A 20,864-nucleotide genomic window follows, 5' to 3' on the forward strand; every position below is an offset into this window, starting at 1 on the left:
TTTCAATAACATTTTTTAAAGTTCTTTCCAACTTTCTGACTTCTGTTTCTTGCTTTTTTGTTTTTTGGGGTTTTTTTTAGTATCTCTTTCATAGGCTTTGCCCAAATATCTGTGCACAACTGCCTGTCTACTCATATTTAAGAACAGGTCACTAAAGATCTGATTGGAAATTTTATGCATGGGTGGGGTGATCTGACTGTACCATTTTGTTGGGGTCTCATCCCTCTGACAGATTTTCTTTCTTTTGGGCTAGTCAAACTTCTCAGGAGAAGACTCTCCCAAACTCCTGTCTGAGAAGTATAAGCCTGGCCACTGAGGTTCTCAGAGCCGAAGGTGAAAATGGGCTGGGGTATCCTGTTCAGTAAGTAGACTTTAAACAAACTTCCTTGTATGCAGTACAGTGTCCCTGTCCTTAGCTGTGCCTTACATCTTCCAGTCAAAAGACCCTCAAGTATAGCTTTTCTAGAAGATAAACCTTCAGCATTTTTCCAGGGTTGGGATGAGGAGAGCTAACTTCTTGCTATACAGACTTTCAAACAATAATCTTGTTTTCAGCATCATCTTTACTCACTTTCAGAATTACATGGTACCTCAAATTTCTAAGTCTCTCAGGGTTCTACATATAAATTAGCCTAATTCTGAATTTCCCTACTGCTGGCTTAGGTTTCAGCATTCTGACTGCTAAATCAGTCACTTCTCATCTATTTGCTTTCCATCTTCCAAAATTTTGGTGCTATCATCCCCTCTGTTGTTCTTTCTTTTTTCCCCCCTTTACTATTATAACGTATTCAATCTGCCATGTTTAACTGGAAGTTGGGGCTTAGGTTTTAATGCCCACGTGGGAACAGTAGACAAGATCTGGGATCAAAGAAACACTGGAATTGAAACTGAGATGTCCCACATAAAGCCAAGGCTTTCAAGGAATGTAACATCAATGAAAGGGTAGACCAGAAAAAAAATTCACTGTCTGGTAGAGGGAAATGACAAGAAAGCTTTTTTTATTTTTCAGCTGGCTGGTACAGGGATCCAAACCCTTGACCTTGGTATTATAACACTGCACTCTAACCAACTGAGCTAACCAGCCAGCCCTGATAAGAAAGCTTTTTACTTTGACTCTGAGTAGGAAAATAACCTTCCTTTAAGAATTTGTAGACAGGGACAATGCCACACATTGAATTAAAACTATTAGGGAGTCCCTAAGCCAAGAGATTGACATAAAAAGAGGTCCCAAATATATGATACTCCTAGAGGTCCTAATCCTGAGTATATAATGTTTTTAGAATGCCTGCACTTGAAGAAGCAAATGGAAAACTACTTTGAAGGTGCATGCTCTGAACACAGGCCTCTCAAGATCCCACAGCTAATGCTAAGTGAAGATGATCTCAAAATTCACAGTTATAAAGCACAGAGGAAACAATCCTTTGAGTGAGGATCTGCAGACATGCAAAAAGATTAGACTCTCAAGATGTTATAATTTCTAGAAATTATATTGAAATTGAAAGTAAAAACTCAATATATAGTTCAATATCAAATTAGACACATCTGAAGAGAGATATTGCAGACAAAAATATACATCCAGAATGCAGCACATTAAAAGTATGGAAAAATGACAGATTAATATTTATGCAGAATAGAAAAGGAAGTTAAACACAGAAGTTGCAAAAAGCAGAATTAGAGAATGAAAGGTAATATTTGAAGAAACAACGGCTTTGAACAGTTACTTGAACATATACCCTACTCCACAAAGCAAACGTCATCACACACTAAACAATCTATACAGACCATGTGCTCTGCCCACAATATTATACAGTGAGAAATCAGTAGCAAAAGATAACAATAAAGCTATACACATATGGAAAAATTTTAAAAACTATATACATCAAAGAAGAAATTATAATAAAATTAGAAAATACTTATAAACGAGTGATAATGAAAATTTGTGGAATACAGTTAAAGCAGTATGTAACAGGATATGTGTGGCTTTAATAAATCTTTGGGTCTTAAAGTTGGTCCCCAGGTCAGCAGAATGACCTGGAAACTTGATAGAAATGCAAATTTAAGGCTCTATCCAAGACCCACTAAATTGGAAATTCTGAGAGTAGGGTCTAGAAATCTGTATTTTATCAAGATCTGATGCATGCTCAAGTTTGAGAACCACTGCCTTAGATGTACATATCGAAAGAGAGAGAGAAAGATTAATGACTAAAACATCTATGAATTTAGAAAAAGAACATTAAAATCAATTCAAAAGTAATAGGAAGGAGAAAATAATGTTAAGAACGGAAGTTCCCTTTACAACCAACCTATTTTAATGACTTAAAGTCTATGCTAGGATCCTGAGGAGACATTATCTTTGCCTCCAGGCTGTGACAATCCCAGTTTTCCTCCAGTTGACTCAGACTAGTGAGTGGGTCAGTGCAAGGAAGCTGGGCAAAACAGAAAGTAATACATGGAAGAATATTTCAAGATATCTCATTATAGATATCTGTGCAGTTATGTGCACACTTTTTTTTTCTGGACAGAACAAGAAAGTGTTAAAAATGATTTTCTTCGGGGAGAAGGAGTTGGGGTAAGAGAAATGAGAAGTTTTCAATTTTCCTTTTTTAAAATATTCCTACTGAGTTTGAATTTATGATTTTGTACATACATTACTCTTATTTTCTAAAGTGATAACAACGCTTAATTGGACTGCAAGTTTACAGATCATCTTTATTTCCTTTTTTTAAAAAAACTTAGTTAATATTATAGTACTGTTAAAAAAAAAAAAAAAAACACATCAACATAAACATGTCCCAAACCTAGCCTAGGCCAGAACTTTTTGTTCTTTTGTTTGTTTGTTTTGTCTGTATGTAATTCACAACCTCCTTCTGGGAATAAATTAGCACACCTGATAAAATGTGTAAGTAATTTTCTGATAAAGTCTAAAGAGATGGACGACTTCTAAAAAGCCCAGTCACACAACTATCAGTTAAAAGTCTAATTACCTGTAACCAAACACAATTTTCTTCTGTACTTAGCCGAACAATAATTATTTATTTCTAAAAACGGTCTTATCAAGAGTAAATCTGAGGGGGAGGGGAAAAGGTAAATCTGAGAAGTGGCTTGATTCCTTTTCCTTTCCAGCAAGATTTGGAATAAATTTTAATATGTGGTCATAACTAAATTGCTTGAAAAATTTTAAAACATGTTTTAAAACCTTCAAAAACCTGGATAATGTTCACCTAGGTAACTATTATAAGGGACAAGGATAGGATGCATGACGGGACCATAGAACTACAGGAATAGAATGTAATTCATTCATTCTTTTGACAAGTATTTGAGTGCTTACCATATGCCAGACTTCCACCGGTGCTTAAGTGTCTACCACGTGCCAGGCACTGCTCCTGGAGCTGGGGATACAAAAACAAATGGGATCGGGGGGACACAACTACAGTTCCCACGGCAACTTCCTCTCCTGTCTCTCCCCGGGAGCGCTTCTCTCCACTAGTCTCTTCTCTCGTGGTTCCGCTCGTGCAGATAAGCCCTGCCCCCTTACCTGCCGCTTACTCAGGCCCCTGTTAGGAGATGGACTACAACTCCCATAATGGCCTCGTGGGGCACTCTAAGGGTGCCACCTCCTCCTGGCCGTGCCGGGAATGACTACAGTACCCAGAATGCTCCGTTTTCCCTCCCGGGTGTTATTGCCCCTTTCCTGGTGCGGGACGCGGTAGTGTTGAGCGAGAGTGCCAGGCCTGGGGTTTTCAGTGTCCTTCCCCGGGTCAGGGACGAGGCAGTGACTTGCCTCTTGGGCCCTGAGCTCGGGAGGGAGGACAGGAGGCCACCGTCCCTCCTGTCCGGTTCAAGTCACCCTTTGCTTCCTCTCCTGCTCCACCCGCGGCGGACCGGACGGCTTCGAGACTGACTGCTTGGGGCAGGGGTGGCGGTCGCGGCCGCCGGGGCTGGGGCGAGGCTGCGGCCCTGGGGGTGGCGGTAGCGCTGGGGAAGAGGAGGAGAGAAGATGGCGTCGGAGCTGGAGTCCGAGGTGCAGGCCATCGACCGGAGTTTGCTGGAATGTTCGCCGGAGGAGACCTCTGGGGTGAGTGCCGGGACCCGGGCTGGTACGTGCGGCCCTACCAGGAAATCCCGCAGCGGCCGGGCCCTGACTTAGGAGCAGCGCGCCGGCCTCGCCTCGTGGGGTGACGGCCTGGGGAGGCCACCTCGCTCCTTCCGTCTTCAGTAGCTCCCGGAGCTGTTCTGTGCACCAGACACCTTTCCATTACCTTCCTGCCCGGGCGAACCCGCAGCTCTTCCATTATTCCTCCTTCCCGTTATCCTGCCCTTAAGTCCCCAACATATGGGTCTTTGCCCTTTCTACCAGCTCTTGGAAGAGGGGAGGGAAAGAGACGCTGCCTAGCGTTTTTGGTATAACCGCCCTACTTTATCTTCCTGATTCTCTTTCCTGAGATGAGCGGAGCAGTGTCTTCTCTCCCGAAATATGCTGCCCTAACCGAGCCCATACTTTGTTTCTGGGACTGCCCTAAGCACCGTGAATACAAACGACACTTCCCTCATTTCCCACTCTGCACGTTTTTCGCACTGTTTTGGTTAGTGGACAACGTTGATGCATGTGTGGAAAGTAGTGTCTCGACACGTTTACTAAGTATAGGAAAGTATTCTTTCTTAACAAAGTGGAGGCTGGGAGATTAAAAAATAATAATTTTTGTAGGAGTTGGGAGTAGTTGGATGGAGAAGAAACGTTATATAACTTTGAGAGCAGCTTTCAAGAAATAGGATCTAATAATGTGAGAGTTGGTTACAGCGTAGTAGGAACAGCTGCCCAGTATTTTACGAAAACTAACATAAATATGCTGGTGTAAGTGGTAATATAAGTAGCAGAGTTGTGAAATGATTACTTGGCGGCATCTTTCTCCAGTAAGGACAGAGAACACCCAATTAGAACAGATTGTCCAGAATGATTATGAATGAACTAAAACAACTTAGGCCCCACCTCTAAGGCCTCCAATTTAAAAATCTACTAGGAAGGGAGAGATCCATGAATACAAGTCAGCAATCTGAATGTTATGAACAAATGAGGGGGGGAGGCGCTGGAAGGCTGTTGGTCAGTGAGTAGTGTAGTTATTTTGAGTGAATTGGTGAGGACCCTAAAGTCTGGGTGACAATCAGTGACAGGAGGAGAGGTGAAAAGTTTTTTAAAAGTACAACGTTGAATGATGACTCTGCTTCTTTTCTGGGTTGTTTTTTTTTTTAACCGACTTCCTTGTTTAGTCTAGGTCTGTTTTCATTTACTTTCTACTTTATATTGCACAACCCAAGGATTTTCTGCCCCCATCTGCCTTTCATTTATTAAAGAGATCTGGAAAAGAAAATGCAAGTAGAGTTACAAGTAGTAAATAAACAGGGAAATAATGAAAATGACAGCTACTTGCTATCCATGTCTCTTCTAATTGCTATCTAATCTTTTACTTGCTTCAAAGTAGGTTTTTTTTTTTTTCTCCCACTGAATTTTTTGTCTGTTGGCCCAGTGATACAGGCTATATATTCCACTATCCCCATTCTAAAAGTGTGAACTATCAAGTGATTAGAGCTTCTCCAATTTATTGAGGTTCCTGAGGAAACCAATTATAAAACCTGCACTGGAGGCCAACACTCCTAGTTCTTGTGCAGTGAAATTCTCAAGCAGATGCAGTGGGGAAAATTAAGGGAAATGGAACAAAACATTATTAATGTGGACTTAATTTGAGTTTGTAAAGATCACAGTCTGAGCTACATTTTACTTTTGCTCTGTTTACTTTTAAATGGCTTTCTGAACAATAAGATAGAAAAAAAGTTTAGCTTGATGACCAACAAAATTCCTTCAAGTAAAGAAGATGCAAACTAATATTAAAGTATAAGATTCCTCCAGCTATATAACCTTAACCTGGCCTTACTTTGTGAGGGGTTTTCTGTCCGTATTTTGTTAAAACACCAAACTCTTAAAACTATTCTTTCAGCTTAGACTCCAGCACAGCCCTTTATCATAAATTAAAATGAATTAATAAAGTTTTCTCTCAGGTTGAAAGTAAATTTTAGGGAAGATAAACACGTAGAGAAAATGGTTATTGCCTTTATCATTGGTAATTTGCTAGGATGACTTCCATTTAAAATTACCTAATGAGCACTCATGATGTCTTTACCACACTTTACACACTGCTTTTCGTGTTTCTGTTATGAGGGGAAGGACTTTTTTGTGATCTCATCCATTGCAAGTAGTAATGCCTCACAAATAAAAGCATCTAAGCTGACTCTTTGATAATTGTAAATTTAGGATATTACAGTGGCCCTCTCTTCTCAGTCTTCTCTTTTTGTTGGTAGAGCTGATTCCACAAGTATGACTTTACCATCTCTTGATTATCTACGTTTCATGGTACATATTAATTATAATATGTTCCCATGAATGATTATAACTTAAGTACATATATTGTTTTTTCTAAGTATAAAGGAAATACAAATTTATTACAGAAGTTTTATGTCTGTGTTGGTTATTCTTAAATTTTTTTAACAGTTTTATTGAAATATAACTCATTCTAGACAGTTCAATTTAGTGCTTTTACTATATTCACGGAGTTGTGGAACCATCATCAATTTTAGAACATTTTCATCACCCCCCCCAAAAAAAATTCTGTACCCAATCACACTCCCCATCATCCCCTAAACTCCCACTCTAAGCAACTACTAATCTATTTTCTGTCTCCATAGATTTGCCTATTCTGGACATTTCATATAAATGGAATCATAAAATATATTGTCTTTTGTGAGGGTGTAATGTTTTCTTAGTGTAATGTTTTCAAGGTTCATCCACGTCATAACACGTATCAGTACTTCATTTCTTTTTATCGCCAAGTGATATTCCATTGTGTGGATATACCACATTTTATTTATCCATTTATCAGTTGATGGATATTTGGGTTGTTTCCACTTCCAGATATTCTGAATCATGCTGCTATGATCATTCATGTACAAATTTTTGTGTAGGCAAACATTTTTGTTTCTCCTAGATATATACTTAGAAGTAGAATTGCTAGGTCATATGTTAACACCTTTTAAGGAACTGCCAGACTTTTTTCCAAAGTAAATGTATTATTTTACATTCCCACTAGCAGTACATGAGGGTTCCAGTTTCTCCATTTCCATGCCAACATGTTATTTGTCTGTGTTTTTTATTATAGTCATTTCATTGGGTGTGAAGTACTTTCTCATTGTGGTGTTGATGTGCATTTCCCTCGTGACTCATGATGTTGAACATCTTTTCTTGATCTTATTGGCCATTTGTGTATCTTCTTTGCCCATTTTTCAATTGGACTTTTTGTCTTTTATTATTGAATTTCTATATTATTTATTTGTAAATGTACTCCTTCATTTGTAGAGATCATAATATAATTTGTTTGCAAATTTTCTAAATATAGTCCCTAAAACTCCATTTGAGCACTAATAGAATAATAATTAGATAGTGCAATAAAAGGCTAACCTCTAGGTATTCTTTCATTTTTGTGTTTATTGTTTTTGCTCTCTATCCCAAAGTTTAAATTTAGCTTTTAGTAAAAGGAAAGCTCCTGGAAACATTGTCATAACATGTTTACTTTAGTGGAATGAGTTGACAGTTTCTTTACTTCCCCTATGGGGGACTTCTAATAAGATAGTGAATGTTTATTACTTTCTTGTTCACATTGGTGTGACAGCTACAAGTGTCTGAAATAAAGACAAATTAAAATGCAACTAAATTAGAAATCTCAATAATTTTTTATGTTGAAGAAACAGTTACACATAGCATATGTTGTGAGAGCTGATATGAAAGCTATAGGTTTTATTCTTTTGAGAAATGTGAGCCATTGTTCTCAAAGGTAGTCATAAATTTTTCTTCTTTTATATATTAAGTGTATAAGTTTAATCAGGCTAAAGTGCCTGTAACAGACCCCAAATCTGTTAGGTGGTTTTAAAATTTTCATATAATGGTAAGTTAACGTTTTAAAGATGGAGAACATATGTCTTTCTTGAACCAGATTTTTAAGTCTTATTAATGATTTATATTAATATATAATAAAACAATATTTAGGATGCAATACTTGCTGGTTACTAATAGTATATTTTATATAAGGTGGTTGATTTTTTTTTTTTTTTAACCAGAAGCTGATACTAGTTTCTGAATTTTTTATTGAAGAAATCTGTGAACAGATTTGACCTATCTGTTGTTGGAGCCACAAGACTACATAATTTCTTTGAGAAAGCATCACCTTTTATTCTTCCTGGATTAAAATTCTGCAAAAGTGAAGTTTTAGAGAAATAGGAACATAAAATATAAGAAAAACAAAAATGCTTTTTAAATAAAACCTTTCAATGTATTATAAATTAAAATTGAAGCACTTTCTAGGATCATGGAGGTGAATTCTTTGAATCTTATTGCTTAATTTTTCATTCATAAAGAGCAAATTGCCTAGGATAACTTAACTACATTCATATTTTGGTTTGCTGACAATGGGTGAAAAACTGGACATTTACCATTGAATGTGACCAGCAAAAGTGTCTTTTATAGCTCAAAGAATAAGATTCCAGTTTGCTTGTTGATGACTCTGCCTTTAAAAGTAATTTAATCTCTTTCCTACTTGCATAAAGCAAACACAGGAAAGTTAAAAATGTTTGGAAAATCTAGTTTCACCTTAGGGGTGAAAACTCACTGTTTTCGGTTATAAGCTTCCATCCAATCCCTTAACTTATGAATGAAATTTTTACATTTTTAGTAAAAGTTCTCTGAAAATATGAAATTGACTAGAACGATAACCACCTCATGGATATTTAAATTCTCTCTTTATATGTTATTTTTAGAAGGAAGGAAGTAGGCTGAATATTGTAAAGTAATAGTTAAAATGAAGACCTTATATTGACTTCTGTAGTGTTCGACATCACTTGAACATACTCTTTTTTAACAAGGATGTAATTGGAATTTAGGTTATAATCTATAGGTAAACATTAGATCTGTGAATTATGTTCATTGTTCAGTTTACTGCATTTTAGAAGTGTTATTTCATGTTTTCTGATTTAAAATTTTTACTTGGCCTAGAGCCAAATGACTTGCAGTTACACATAGCAGTATGGAGAACAAATAAACAGAGAAGGCAGGGATAAGTTACAGAATAAAAGGAAAAGACTTAAGATTTAAGGAAATATAGTCATGCCGCATAAAAGTGTTTCAGTCAGCGATGGACCACATATGTGATGGCGGTCCCATAAGATTATAATGGCTCTACCATATAACCTAGGTGTGCGGTATGCTAGGTCTGTGTAAGTACACTCTGTGATGTTCACACAATGCGGAAATCACCCAACAAAGCATTTCTCAGAACACATCCCCATTGTTAAGTGACTTATGACTGTAGAAAGTGAAGAGAAAAGAGATGGTTTGAAGGGTACATTATCTAGGGCTTGTTTGGTTTAATTTTTAGAGACAATATCTGATCCATGCTGTAGGCCTGGATCTCATTTATCTCTGCTTTCACAAAAGCCACATGAAGCATCTTTCTGGACTGTCAGTGTTATGTGACAGTAAGTATTATAAACAGATTTATAGTCATTCACTTAACGGATTTTACTAAATGCTAACTGAGGTCACGTTCTGTTTCACCCCTGGGGATGTGGGAAATGGGCTGAGATGGCGTCTTAGAGAAAGTGAAACATAAATTGAGATCTGAAGAATGAGTAGAAAATAGCTGTGTAAAGCAGAGAGAGAGGCGTAATACAGGTCAGGAAGAGAAGATTGGAGAAAGGCAAAGGATCTTATAAGTTGTGTTAGGGGAGTTGACTAGGTCCTAAAGATAGTGGGAAGCTGAATGATGTGATCAGACTGTCATTTTGCAAAAATCACTCTGTTAGCGAAGTTGGAAAATAGATTGCAGAGGGACAAGACTAGTGAGGACACCAGTTAGGATGTTGTTGTACAAATCCTGGTGAGGGGTTTGGACTAGGGTAGTGGAGGTAGTGGCTGTGTAGAAAGAAATGGATGGATTCAAGAGATATTTAGGAAGCCTAATAAATAAGACATGATGACTGATTGGTTGCTGGGGTGAGGAAGAAGGAAAATTTTCAGGTTTTCTAGTTTGGATACCCAGGTAGATACTAAAATAGGGAGATGAGGAGAAGAAACAGATTTTGGTGGGGGAGGGAGATCATGAGTTCAATTTTGGATATATTGAGTTTGTGCCTATGTGATGTCTAAGTATAATAATAGGTAGTTGGACAGAAAGGCTTGGCGAACAGAGAAAGGTCACTTTTTTTGTTTCGTTTTTAGTGGGGGAGTATAGAAAGGAAGGAGCTTATTAGACAGAGGTTGATCAGGGAAAGAAGGCATGGTTGATCAAACAGTCTATTGTGGACTGACATATTCATAAGAAACTGGTATATAAACTCATTTATTAATCAGTGAGAAATATAACTAGTGTATTGGCTGTTCATGTTCACTGCATGCTCTTCGTATAGACAAAATGACATGAGAATCTATATCATAATCAGAGTAACATTTGAGCAAAGCATTAAAAACGAAGTCAGACAAGCTGAATGGCTTGAATCTAATATAATGATTTCTTATGGTCACTTTCCTGTACTGCCTATAGAAGTTTTCTTCAAGAATCATTTTGAGGAGGGAGCTCATTTCATTTTAATTTTACTTACACTTTAAGATAGAAATCTAAAGTACTTGACTTTTTTTGTTTTGTTTTGTTTTGTTTTGTTACCGGTAAGGGGATCATAACCCTTGGCCTGGTGTCGCCCACACCGTGCTCAGCCAGTGAGCGCACCGGCCATCCCTATATAGGATCCGAACCTGCGGCCTTGGTGCCACTGCGCTCCCAGCGCCGCACTCTCCCGAGTGAGCCACGAGTTCGACCCAAGTACTTGACATTTTAATAAATTAAATTTCTAACATACAATGGTGAGTGTTGTAAATAAAATATAAGACTCTTTTATCATTATTTTTGTACCTAAAAGTAGGGTCAGTGTTAAAATTAGCAGTTTATTGACATTGTTTAAAACTATTTTTTTCTTTTTTCTTTTTTTTAAAGAAATGGCTGCAAGCAACTGACCTCACTAGAGAAGTGTACCAGCATTTAGCCCTCTATGTACCCAAAATCTACTGCAGGGGTCCCAACCCTTTTCCACAGAAAGAAGACATGCTGGCACAGCATATTTTGTTGGGGCCAATGGAATGGTACATTTGTGGTGAAGATCCTGCATTTGGATTTCCAAAACTTGAGCAGTCAAACAAACCTTCTCATCTTTGTGGTCGTGTTTTTAAAGTAGGAGAGCCTACATACTCTTGCAGGTAAGATATTAAAATTTTCTTTCTAAAAGACTTTTGTTTTTACTTGACCTGAATTTTTTTTTTCCTGAAACCTTAAAATTTTGTTTTAAAATTATGAAATACTATATATATATTAAGAAGTCCATACCACAAATACATACCATTTATTAAATAAATATAATCCAAACATTCATGTAATTATTTTCCAGATCAAGAAATAGATTATCACCAGCATTCCAGAAGCCCACTGTATGCTTTCTTCCTCCCCCATAATTAATTGCTAACTTGACTCTTGCAAAAATTACTTCTTTGCTTTTCTGGATTTTTTTTTTTTTTTTTTTTTAGTTACAGTGATTCTCTTCAGTGTTCAAATTGTCCCAAATTTGGCTAGTACGAGCCCCATCACAGCCTTTGTCCTTTTCACATGCCTTTGTTGAAAAGCACCAGTTTTGGGGTGCTTCCTTCCTTTCTGGCAGAACAAGCTCATTTTGTACTCACTCTGACCCATATGTAGAATCATCCATTTCTCCAAGGATTTTCCTTTTAGTTGGGAATGGTAGTTAGAAAACAAGATCTGGGTGTAATGTGTACTTATTGCTACTAGGAAGACTTTACTTTTTTTTAATAACTTGGTGAAAATTGAGTATACAAGGGTAGAAGATGGAGAGTAAAGTGCCCTGTCCCCTTTTTGACTATCCATTCTTATTTCCCAAAACTAATAGTTAACATTTTCTTACAAATCTTTCTAGAGATTTTCTATACATGTATAGATCCATATATATGGCTATCTTAAACTTACATACATGCACACATACAAAAGGAAATATGTTAACATATACTGGGCTAAATTTTTCTTTATTTAACAAAAGCTTGACATCTTTCTATATCAAGTTATATAGCTAGATAATATTCCATTGTGTAGATATACTATTGATGTAAGTATTGTTTCACCTTTTTTCCCCCTTAAATCTTTTTCTTATAAAATTTAAATTTAATAAGCTAATTTTGGTTAGGGACTCTGGGTGTCTATGTTAGTCTTTCTTTATCAGCTGTAGAGATTATTTTATGTATTAAAGACTGTGGGATCTAGTTGTTTGTTACTACAAAAACCTTTTCTGGAACACACACAGATGATGGTTACACAACATTGTGAATGTATTATGAACTTTTTTTAGGGGTGAAGATGGCTGGCCAGTATGGGGCTCCAAACCTATGACCTTGGTGTTATAAGACTGCACTCTAACCAACTGAACTAACCGGCCAGCCCACAAAAACCTTTTTTTTTATTGCTGTTTGGAATAATAGATCTAGTTTAACCTCATGATTTTCAGATGAGGAAACTGAGATCTAATTGTCCCAATAATATCCTTTGTATCGAAAGGATCTAGTTCCAAATTATGTATTGGCCTGTCATGTCTTTTAATCTTCAATCTGGAAAGTTTCCTCAGTTTCTGACTTTTGTCATCTTGACACTTTGAAGATTACATCGCAGTTATTTTATAAATGTTCCTTAATTTGTGTTTTTCTGATATTCATGACTAGATTCAAGTTGTATCTTTGGCAGGATGGCCACAGAAATCGTGTATGTGTTTTAAACCTATCGAGTGGCATATGATTTTCATTGTTTCTATAACTGGTGATGCTGATCACTTGATTAAGGGAGTGTCAGCAAGACTTCACTGTAAAGTTACTCTTTTTCCCTATGTAATCAATAAGTATTTTTGTGGGAAAGTTTTTCAGACTATTAAATATCCTCTTCCTTATTAAACTTTCTATTTCTTTCTTTCTTTCTTTCTCTCTCTCTCTCTCTCTCTCTCTCTCTCTCTCTCTCTCTCTCTCTCTCTCTCTCTCTCTCTCTCTCTTTCTTTCTTTTCTCTCTCTATTCATAGAGTCCCATTATTCTTGTGCTCAAATTGTCTTTGATTTGGCCAGTGGAGCCCCTTCAAACTGTCTTTGTTCTTTTTCATATCCTCATCATTCTTTCAGCGTTTCTTTTTTTTCTGTCACAACAAGACATCCCGGGCACATCTTGGGCTTTTTCCTGCCCCAGCCCTGAAATCAACCATTTTGCAAAGGAGCCTGGTTCCTGGAGAATGGTGTTTAGAAATAAGATGGTAGGTATGCTTGTTACTCTTGTGTTGTCACTACTCCCAGGCCCTCTCAATGGATCTATATTTATTTTGTATCAATCTTTTTAAATATATTGAAATAGAAACAGAAAACCATGCACTTATACTCATCTCTACAGTTCCATTCCAACACCACAGGGTTCTTTCTAGTTTTCACCCTTTCCATTTTTGTAACTCCCTTCTCTGACAGAAGGAAACTTTATTCTTATTATCCTCAGAATATTTACTTATGTGATCATTCCCTCGTATGCAGCCACTCTTTTGCTGCTGCCACCCAACGCTCTATGTAATTGCCCTCCTTACCCCATTTGGTGCTCTGCACCCTGTGGTGAGCCACAATGGCTTTCCCCCAACCCCTTTTTAGGGCAAATCCAAAGTAAGTCTTGCTCTAGGATGCTTAGTTCTTGCTTCCGTACATGGTCTTTCTAGTGTCTCAGTTGGATGTCTGTCTTGACCAGAACTCCAAAGCCCTTCAGCATTGCTTGCTAGATGTCAAGTATCTCTGTGGCACTCTCAATTCCATAATAGCCACTCTTGGAGGGTGTTGCCCTGTGCATCTGTAGTGCAACCCTCAGCCAAGGACCTACTCACCATTGACCCCACATAGACTGCTCTCCCTGTTGCTTTGCCTCCCATGGATTTGTCACCCCTTTACCCCTGGGTGATGGAGCCACCAGTGATTACTCAAAGACCATCTCTTCTCAGCACTGAGAAGCCTCAAAAAGGGGTTAATATCCCAGAACCCTCAAGAGCGAGGCATTCCTTCCATTTGGGAAATTAACCATGAATTGGGGTTCTCTTCCTGCATTTATTCTCCAGACTAGGAAGTTACAGGAAGAGACATAGATGGGGTTTTTGCTAAGTACGGTTTAACAAGTTTTAACAATAGAAGCTGGTAACATGCAATTAAGTCAATCCACTAACAAAAGCTTGATTTTAGCAAGCATTCTCTTCTTACAGCAATTTCCCAGTATCTTTACATATCAATCAGTAACCTGTCTGTCTTTGAGCCAGCAACCTTGCTGTGTTACAATTCTTTATCTTACAACAGAGACTAGATAGCCTAGGGAAAATTTCCTGTCCTTTGCAAGGTCAATATTTGAAACTGCAAGGCTTTGAGAAACCAGGCCCTGTGAAGTACATACACTTTATGCATACTCTACATCTCCCTTCCTGCCCACTCCCTACCCCACATTCATTCCACCTCTTTGTTGCCCTGATCTACAAACTCTAGCTATTTTATCTGCCCCAAACTCTGATCTAGTCTCAGCTCAGTGGGACCTTCCTGCTGTGCTTGGACTCTAGCTGGCTGTCCTGTAGGTAGAAAATTACCCCCTCTAGGAAAGTCAGGGCCATCCTGGGACTTGCCTCATGAATTTCCCTTCTCTTAGTTATTGCAGTCTTGTGCTACCAATTGTTCAATGCCTGAAAATGGTTGCCTTCGTGTATTTTATTTAGTCTTATGGGGCGCTAGTTCAATACCAATCATCCTGTCACAGCTAGAAGTAGAAGTCCCAGTTTTATTTGAGCCAGTGAAAGTCACTCATGTTTGTTGAGCACCTTCTAGGTGATTTAATGCTTCTACCAGATTTAATGCTAATCATTTTATATGTAATGTTTAATCCTTCCATAAACCTCTGAGATAATTAATATCCTTGAGGAAACTGAGGCTCAGAGTGGTTAAGTGATCTACCTGCAGTCACAAAATCTGAAACCAGGCCTCTCTGACTCTAAAGTCCATGTTCTTTTCATTTTACCTTTCTTTTATTCTCAAATATTGGTCTATTATGAATTTTTCACTTATATACAGGAAAACGTACTGAGTTTTTCTTACAGCTAAACTGGTTTAAATATTAAGAGCTGTCCTTTGATATTAAAGCATTAATATATAAAATGATGGCAATGAACCAGGTAGTTTTGTTTTTTAATGTTCTTGGTTTAAAAAAAAAGTTAGCAGCCCTTTCGTTGGTTTTTCTCCTGGTCACTGAAACTCAGAACTCTGAGAACTGCTACACTGTACCACGCTGATCCCTAAGCTGAAAATCAAGTTTCATTGTTATATTATATTCTGTACCACAAAGTACATGCAAAGAATATTAAATAAAAATCATATTTGGGCTGTAGTGATTTATAATCACTGTTGGTGATTTATAATCATGAACTTCTCCTGAATCCCTTTTTTTCTCACTATCCCCAGTTAGACTGGTCTATGAGCTGCTGTCTCCCACTTGCAGATATATGGTACATATATAGTGCCTCATACATACTAGGTGCTTAGCAAATATTTGTTGAGCAAATTCTATTATATTGTTCAAAGTACAGGGAACAGTTTTAAAGATATTATTTTGCTCTTCCTACTTTAAATTGCCTGAGTATTCCTGTTAGTTGCATATTTCCATAGTTGTCCAGTGGCAATATTGTATTTACTTGTAAACCAGCTACTTTCTAGGATGTTATTCATGATTATGAAAAGGAAGTCCTTTCCATTCTGGATTTTACAACTTCAAATATTCAGTCTTGTACCCAGCTAATTAAATGATAGGATAGCTGATGCTACAGGAGCACAGGATTAATCTCTCTTATGAACTTACTGACATCGTATATTTTCTTTGGGACTTTTTTTTTTTTTTTTTTTTTTAATTATATGCACTGTTTAATGGATTTTCATGTATATTCCTGATAGGACAGAAGTTCTGTTTAGTCAAGCATCGATGTGAGCCAACCCCTTTGCTTACAATTTTTTATGTTCTATGATTAGAACTAGATTTTCCCACAGTCTAGTTTCTGGTGCCCTACATTTCACTGACTGCTTCTCTCCCACTACCTATGTACTTGCAGGTGTGACAGCCATAGCACATGTTCTTATCATCAAACACTGTCTGGCCTTTCATTCTCATGTCCTGACTCTACGTGAGTTAGCACAGTGGGCAAAAGGAAGAGTTCCTGGAAGCCATCACTTACATAGGGAAACCAGAAGTACCTTACCTCGATGTAGGACTGTTAGGGACATAAATACATTTCAGAAATCTAAACTATATATATGTCCATGGCAATGTCCCAAATACTCCCATGGTGATTCAAATGACAAAAACCCTCTGAGAAAAAGATATAGTTGCTGAGGCTGGAGGCAGGGAGTGCACGAAGAACCTTGTAGGACAAGGTAAGGACTCTGACAAGAGCAGTAGGGAGCCTTGGAGGGTTTGGAGTACGGAAGTGACATGATCTGACTTACCGAATTTCATCTGTTCTGAGATGCAAGTTTTCCACATTTTACATGTCTTAGATTTGCACTATTAGGATTATCTTTGCATAAACTGTCTTACAATAGTTGTCTGACAAGTGCAATTCAGGCATGGTTGTCATTGCCTGAATACAGAGGAACTAGTTCAGGGAGTTTCTTATTTTCTTCCCTTCAGCTCAAGACTGTAAATTATCAGTACTAGACTTGTTGATTTTAACTGCTTTTTAAAATGTCTTCCAAAAGATTATACAACAATTTGTATTGAAATGAAAAGTTAAAGTGAAACAGAAAGTTAGGGAAACAGAGCTGTAGGGCGTAAATTTTATACTAGTGAAATAAATGTTCATTTTTGGAGGATTAGCTGAAAATCCATAATTTTGTGTAACACAACAACCAAGTAAGTGCTTTAAAAGACTAAATAAACCCATAAATAGATGGACTTGTGTTTTCTTCCTAATATACATGAGAAAGGATTGCCTATCATTACATCAAGCAATGAATCTGGACACAGTAAAAAGTGGCAAATATCCTGGTATTTTTAAAAGTATTTTCAAAGCAGACAGAATCTGGTGTGACAAAATGATGATTTGCACAAGATTGTTATTAAGGCAAAGTGTCATAGTTTAGTTCATGGTGATGTCACTTGTACATACAGTAAGTCTTTTTTTTTTTTTTTTTTTTTTTTGAAAAGAGATTTTTGCACTATAATTCACAGGCCATTCAATTCACCTATTTGAAGTGTACAATTCAATGGTTTTTTGTGTATTCACAAATACGTACAACCATCACCAAACTCAATTTCAGAACATTTTTATCACCTCCCAAAGAAACTCCATACACTTTAGCTATCAGCCCCATATCCCATTCCCCACTCTCATGGCCCCAGGCAACCACTAATCTACTTTCCACATTTATACATTTCCCTATTTTGGACTTTCATATGAACGGAATCATACAGTATGTCATATTTTGTGACTGACTTCTTTCATCAACATAATGTTTTCAAGGTTCATATATATTGTAGCATATATCAGGACTTCATTTCTTTTTATAGTTGAATAATATTCTGTTGTATGAATCTATCCTATTCTTTTTGTTTGTTTGTTTGTTACATTTTGTTTTGTTTTCCAAAGTGGCTGTACCATTTTATTTATTTACTTATTTACTTATTTATTTATTTATTTTAAATTTTATTTTGTCGATATACATTGTGGCTGATTATTGCTCCCCATCACCAAAACCTCCCTCCCTTCTCCCTCCCCCCTCCCCCCCAACAATGTCCTTTCTGGTTGCTTGTCGTATCAACTTCGAGTACTTGTGGTTGTTATATCTTCTCCCCCCTCCCCGGTTTTGTGTGTGTGTCTGTGTGTGTGTGTGAATTTATTTATTAATTTTTAGCTCCCACCAATAAGTGAGAACATGTGGTATTTCTCTTTCTGTGCCTGACATGTTTCACTTAATATAATTCTCTCAAGGTCCATCCATGTTGTTGCAAATGGCAGTATTTCATTCGTTTTTATAGCTGAGTAGTATTCCATTGTGTACATGTACCACATTTTCTGTATCCACTCATCTGATGATGGACATTTGGGCTGGTTCCAACTCTTGGCTATTGTAAAGAGTGCTGCGATGAACATTGGGGAACAGGTATACCTTCGACTTCATGATTTCCATTCCTCTGGGTATATTCCCAACAGTGGGATAGCTGGGTCGTATGGTAGATCTATCTGCAATTGTTTGAGGAACCTCCATACCATTTTCCATAGAGGCTGCACCATTTTGCAGTCCCACCAACAATGTATGAGAGTTCCTTTTTCTCCGCAACCTCGCCAGCATTTATCGTTCAGAGTCTTTTGGATTTTAGCCATCCTAACTGGGGTTAGGTGGTATCTCAGTGTGGTTTTGATTTGCATTTCCCGGATGCTGAGTGATGTTGAGCATTTTTTCATATGTCTGTTGGCCATTTGTATATCTTCCTTACAGAAATGCCTACTTAGCTCTTTTGCCCATTTTTTAATTGGGTTGCTTGTTTTCTTCTTGTAAAGTTGTTTGAGTTCCTTGTATATTCTGGATATTAATCCTTTGTCAGATGCATATTTTGCAAATATTTTCTCCCACTCTGTTGGTTGTCTTTTAACTCTGTTAATTGTTTCTTTTGCTGTGCAGAAGCTTTTTAGTTTGATATAATCCCATTTGTTTATTTTTCCTTTGATTGCCCGTGCTTTTGGGGTCATATTCATGAAGTCTGTGCCCAGTCCTATTTCCTGAAGTGTTTCTCCTATGTTTTCTTTAAGAAGTTTTATTGTTTCAGGGTGTATATTTAAATCCTTAATCCATTTTGAGTTGATTTTAGTATACGGCGAGAGGTATGGATCTAGTTTCATTCTCCTGCATATGGATATCCAGTTATCCCAGCACCATTTGCTGAAAAGGCAGTCCCTTCCCCAGTGAATAGGCTTGGTGCCTTTGTCAAAGATCAGATGGCAGTAAGTGTGTGGGTTGATTTCTGGATTCTCTATTCTATTCCATTGGTCAGTGTGTCTGTTTTTATGCCAGTACCATACTGTTTTGGTTATTATAGCTTTCTAGTATAGCTTAAGGTCGGGTATTGTTATGCCTCCAGCTTTATTTTTTTTGCTCAGCATTGCTTTCGCTATGCGTGATCTTTTATTATTCCATATAAATGTCTGGATAGTTCTTTCCATTTCTGAGAAAAATGTCTTTGGAATTTTGATGGGGATTGCATTGAATTTGTATTATCACTTTGGGTAGTATGGACATTTTCACTATGTTGATTCTTCCAATCCAAGAGCATGGGATATCTTTCCATCTTGTTGTATCCTCTCTAATTTCTCTCAGCAGTGGTTTGTAGTTCTCATGATAGAGATTTTTCACCTCCTTGGTTAACTCAATTCCTAAGTATTTTATTTTTTTGGTGGCTATTGTAAATGGGCAGGCTTTCTTGATTTGTCGTTCTGCATGTTCACTATTGGAGAAAAGAAATGCTACTGATTTTTGTGTGTTGATTTTGTATCCTGCTACTGTGCTGAAAACATTTATCAATTCCAAGAGTTTTTTTGTAGAGGTTTTAGGCTGTTCGATATATAGGATCATGTCATCTGCAAACAGGGACAGTTTGACTTCATCTTTTCCAATCTGGATGCCCTTTATTTCCTTCTCTTCTCTGATTGCTCTGGCTAGTACTTCCAACACTATGTTGAATAGGAGTGGTGAGAGTGGGCATCCTTGTCTAGTGCCTGTTCTTAAAGGAAAAGCTTTCAGCTTTTCCCCATTCAGGATGATATTGGCAGTGGGTTTGGCATATATGGCTTTAATTATGTTGAGATACTTTCCCTCTATACCTAACTTATAGAGGGTCTTTGTCATGAATGAGTGCTGAACTTTATCAAATGCTTTTTCAGCATCTATAGAGATGATCATATGGTCCTTGTGTTTGAGTTTATTAATATGGTGTATCACATTTATTGATTTGCGTATGTTGAACCAACCTTGCATCCCTGGGATGAATCCCACTTGATCGTGATGAATAATTTTACGTATGTGTTGCTGTATTCTGTTTGCTAGTATTTTAGTGAGGATTTTTGCATCTATATTCATCAAGGATATCGGCCTGTAGTTTTCTTTTTTGGTTATATCTTTACCTGGTTTTGGTATCAGGATGATGTTTGCTTCATAGAATGAGTTTGGGAGATTTGCGTCCGTTTCAATCTTTTGGAATAGTTTGTAAAGAATCGGTGTCAATTCCTCTTTGAATGTTTGGTAAAATTCTGCTGTGAATCCATCTGGTCCTGGGCTTTTCTTTGTTGGGAGCCTTCTGAGAACAGCTTCAATCTCCTTTATTGTTATTGGTCTGTTCAAATTTTCTACGTCTTCATGGCTCACTTTTGGGAGCTTGTGTGTGTCCAGAAATTTATCCATTTCCTCCAGATTTTCAAATTTGTTGGCATATAGTTGTTTATAGTAGTCTCGAATGATTCCTTGTATTTCAGATGAATCAGTTGTAATATCGCCTTTTTCATTTCTAGTTTTGGTTATTTGAGTCTTCTCTCTTCTTTTTTTTGTTAGCCATGCTAATAAATAAAAAATTTTATTTATCTTTTCAAAAAACCAACTTTTTGATTCGTTGATCTTTTGAATTGTTTTTTGGTTT

General features: G+C 37.3%; 1 protein-coding gene across 4 annotated transcripts in view; it reads left to right on the plus strand.

Moving 5' to 3' along the window:
• The first annotated feature begins 3,700 nt into the window (after positions 1–3,700).
• Positions 3,701–20,864, plus strand: part of UBR2 (ubiquitin protein ligase E3 component n-recognin 2) — a 134,587-nt gene continuing 117,423 nt past the window's right edge. For all 4 annotated transcript variants that reach the window (XM_063096365.1, XM_063096364.1, XM_063096367.1 and 1 more), the window contains exons 1-2: positions 3,701–4,075; positions 11,085–11,344. In XM_063096365.1, the coding sequence (XP_062952435.1) occupies positions 3,998–4,075; positions 11,085–11,344 (338 nt within the window). In that variant the 5' untranslated portion in view covers positions 3,701–3,997. The remainder of the gene's footprint in view (positions 4,076–11,084; positions 11,345–20,864) is intronic.

The sequence above is a fragment of the Cynocephalus volans genome, chromosome 5 (genome assembly GCF_027409185.1).
Source record: "Cynocephalus volans isolate mCynVol1 chromosome 5, mCynVol1.pri, whole genome shotgun sequence".
Classification (NCBI taxonomy): domain Eukaryota; kingdom Metazoa; phylum Chordata; class Mammalia; order Dermoptera; family Cynocephalidae; genus Cynocephalus; species Cynocephalus volans.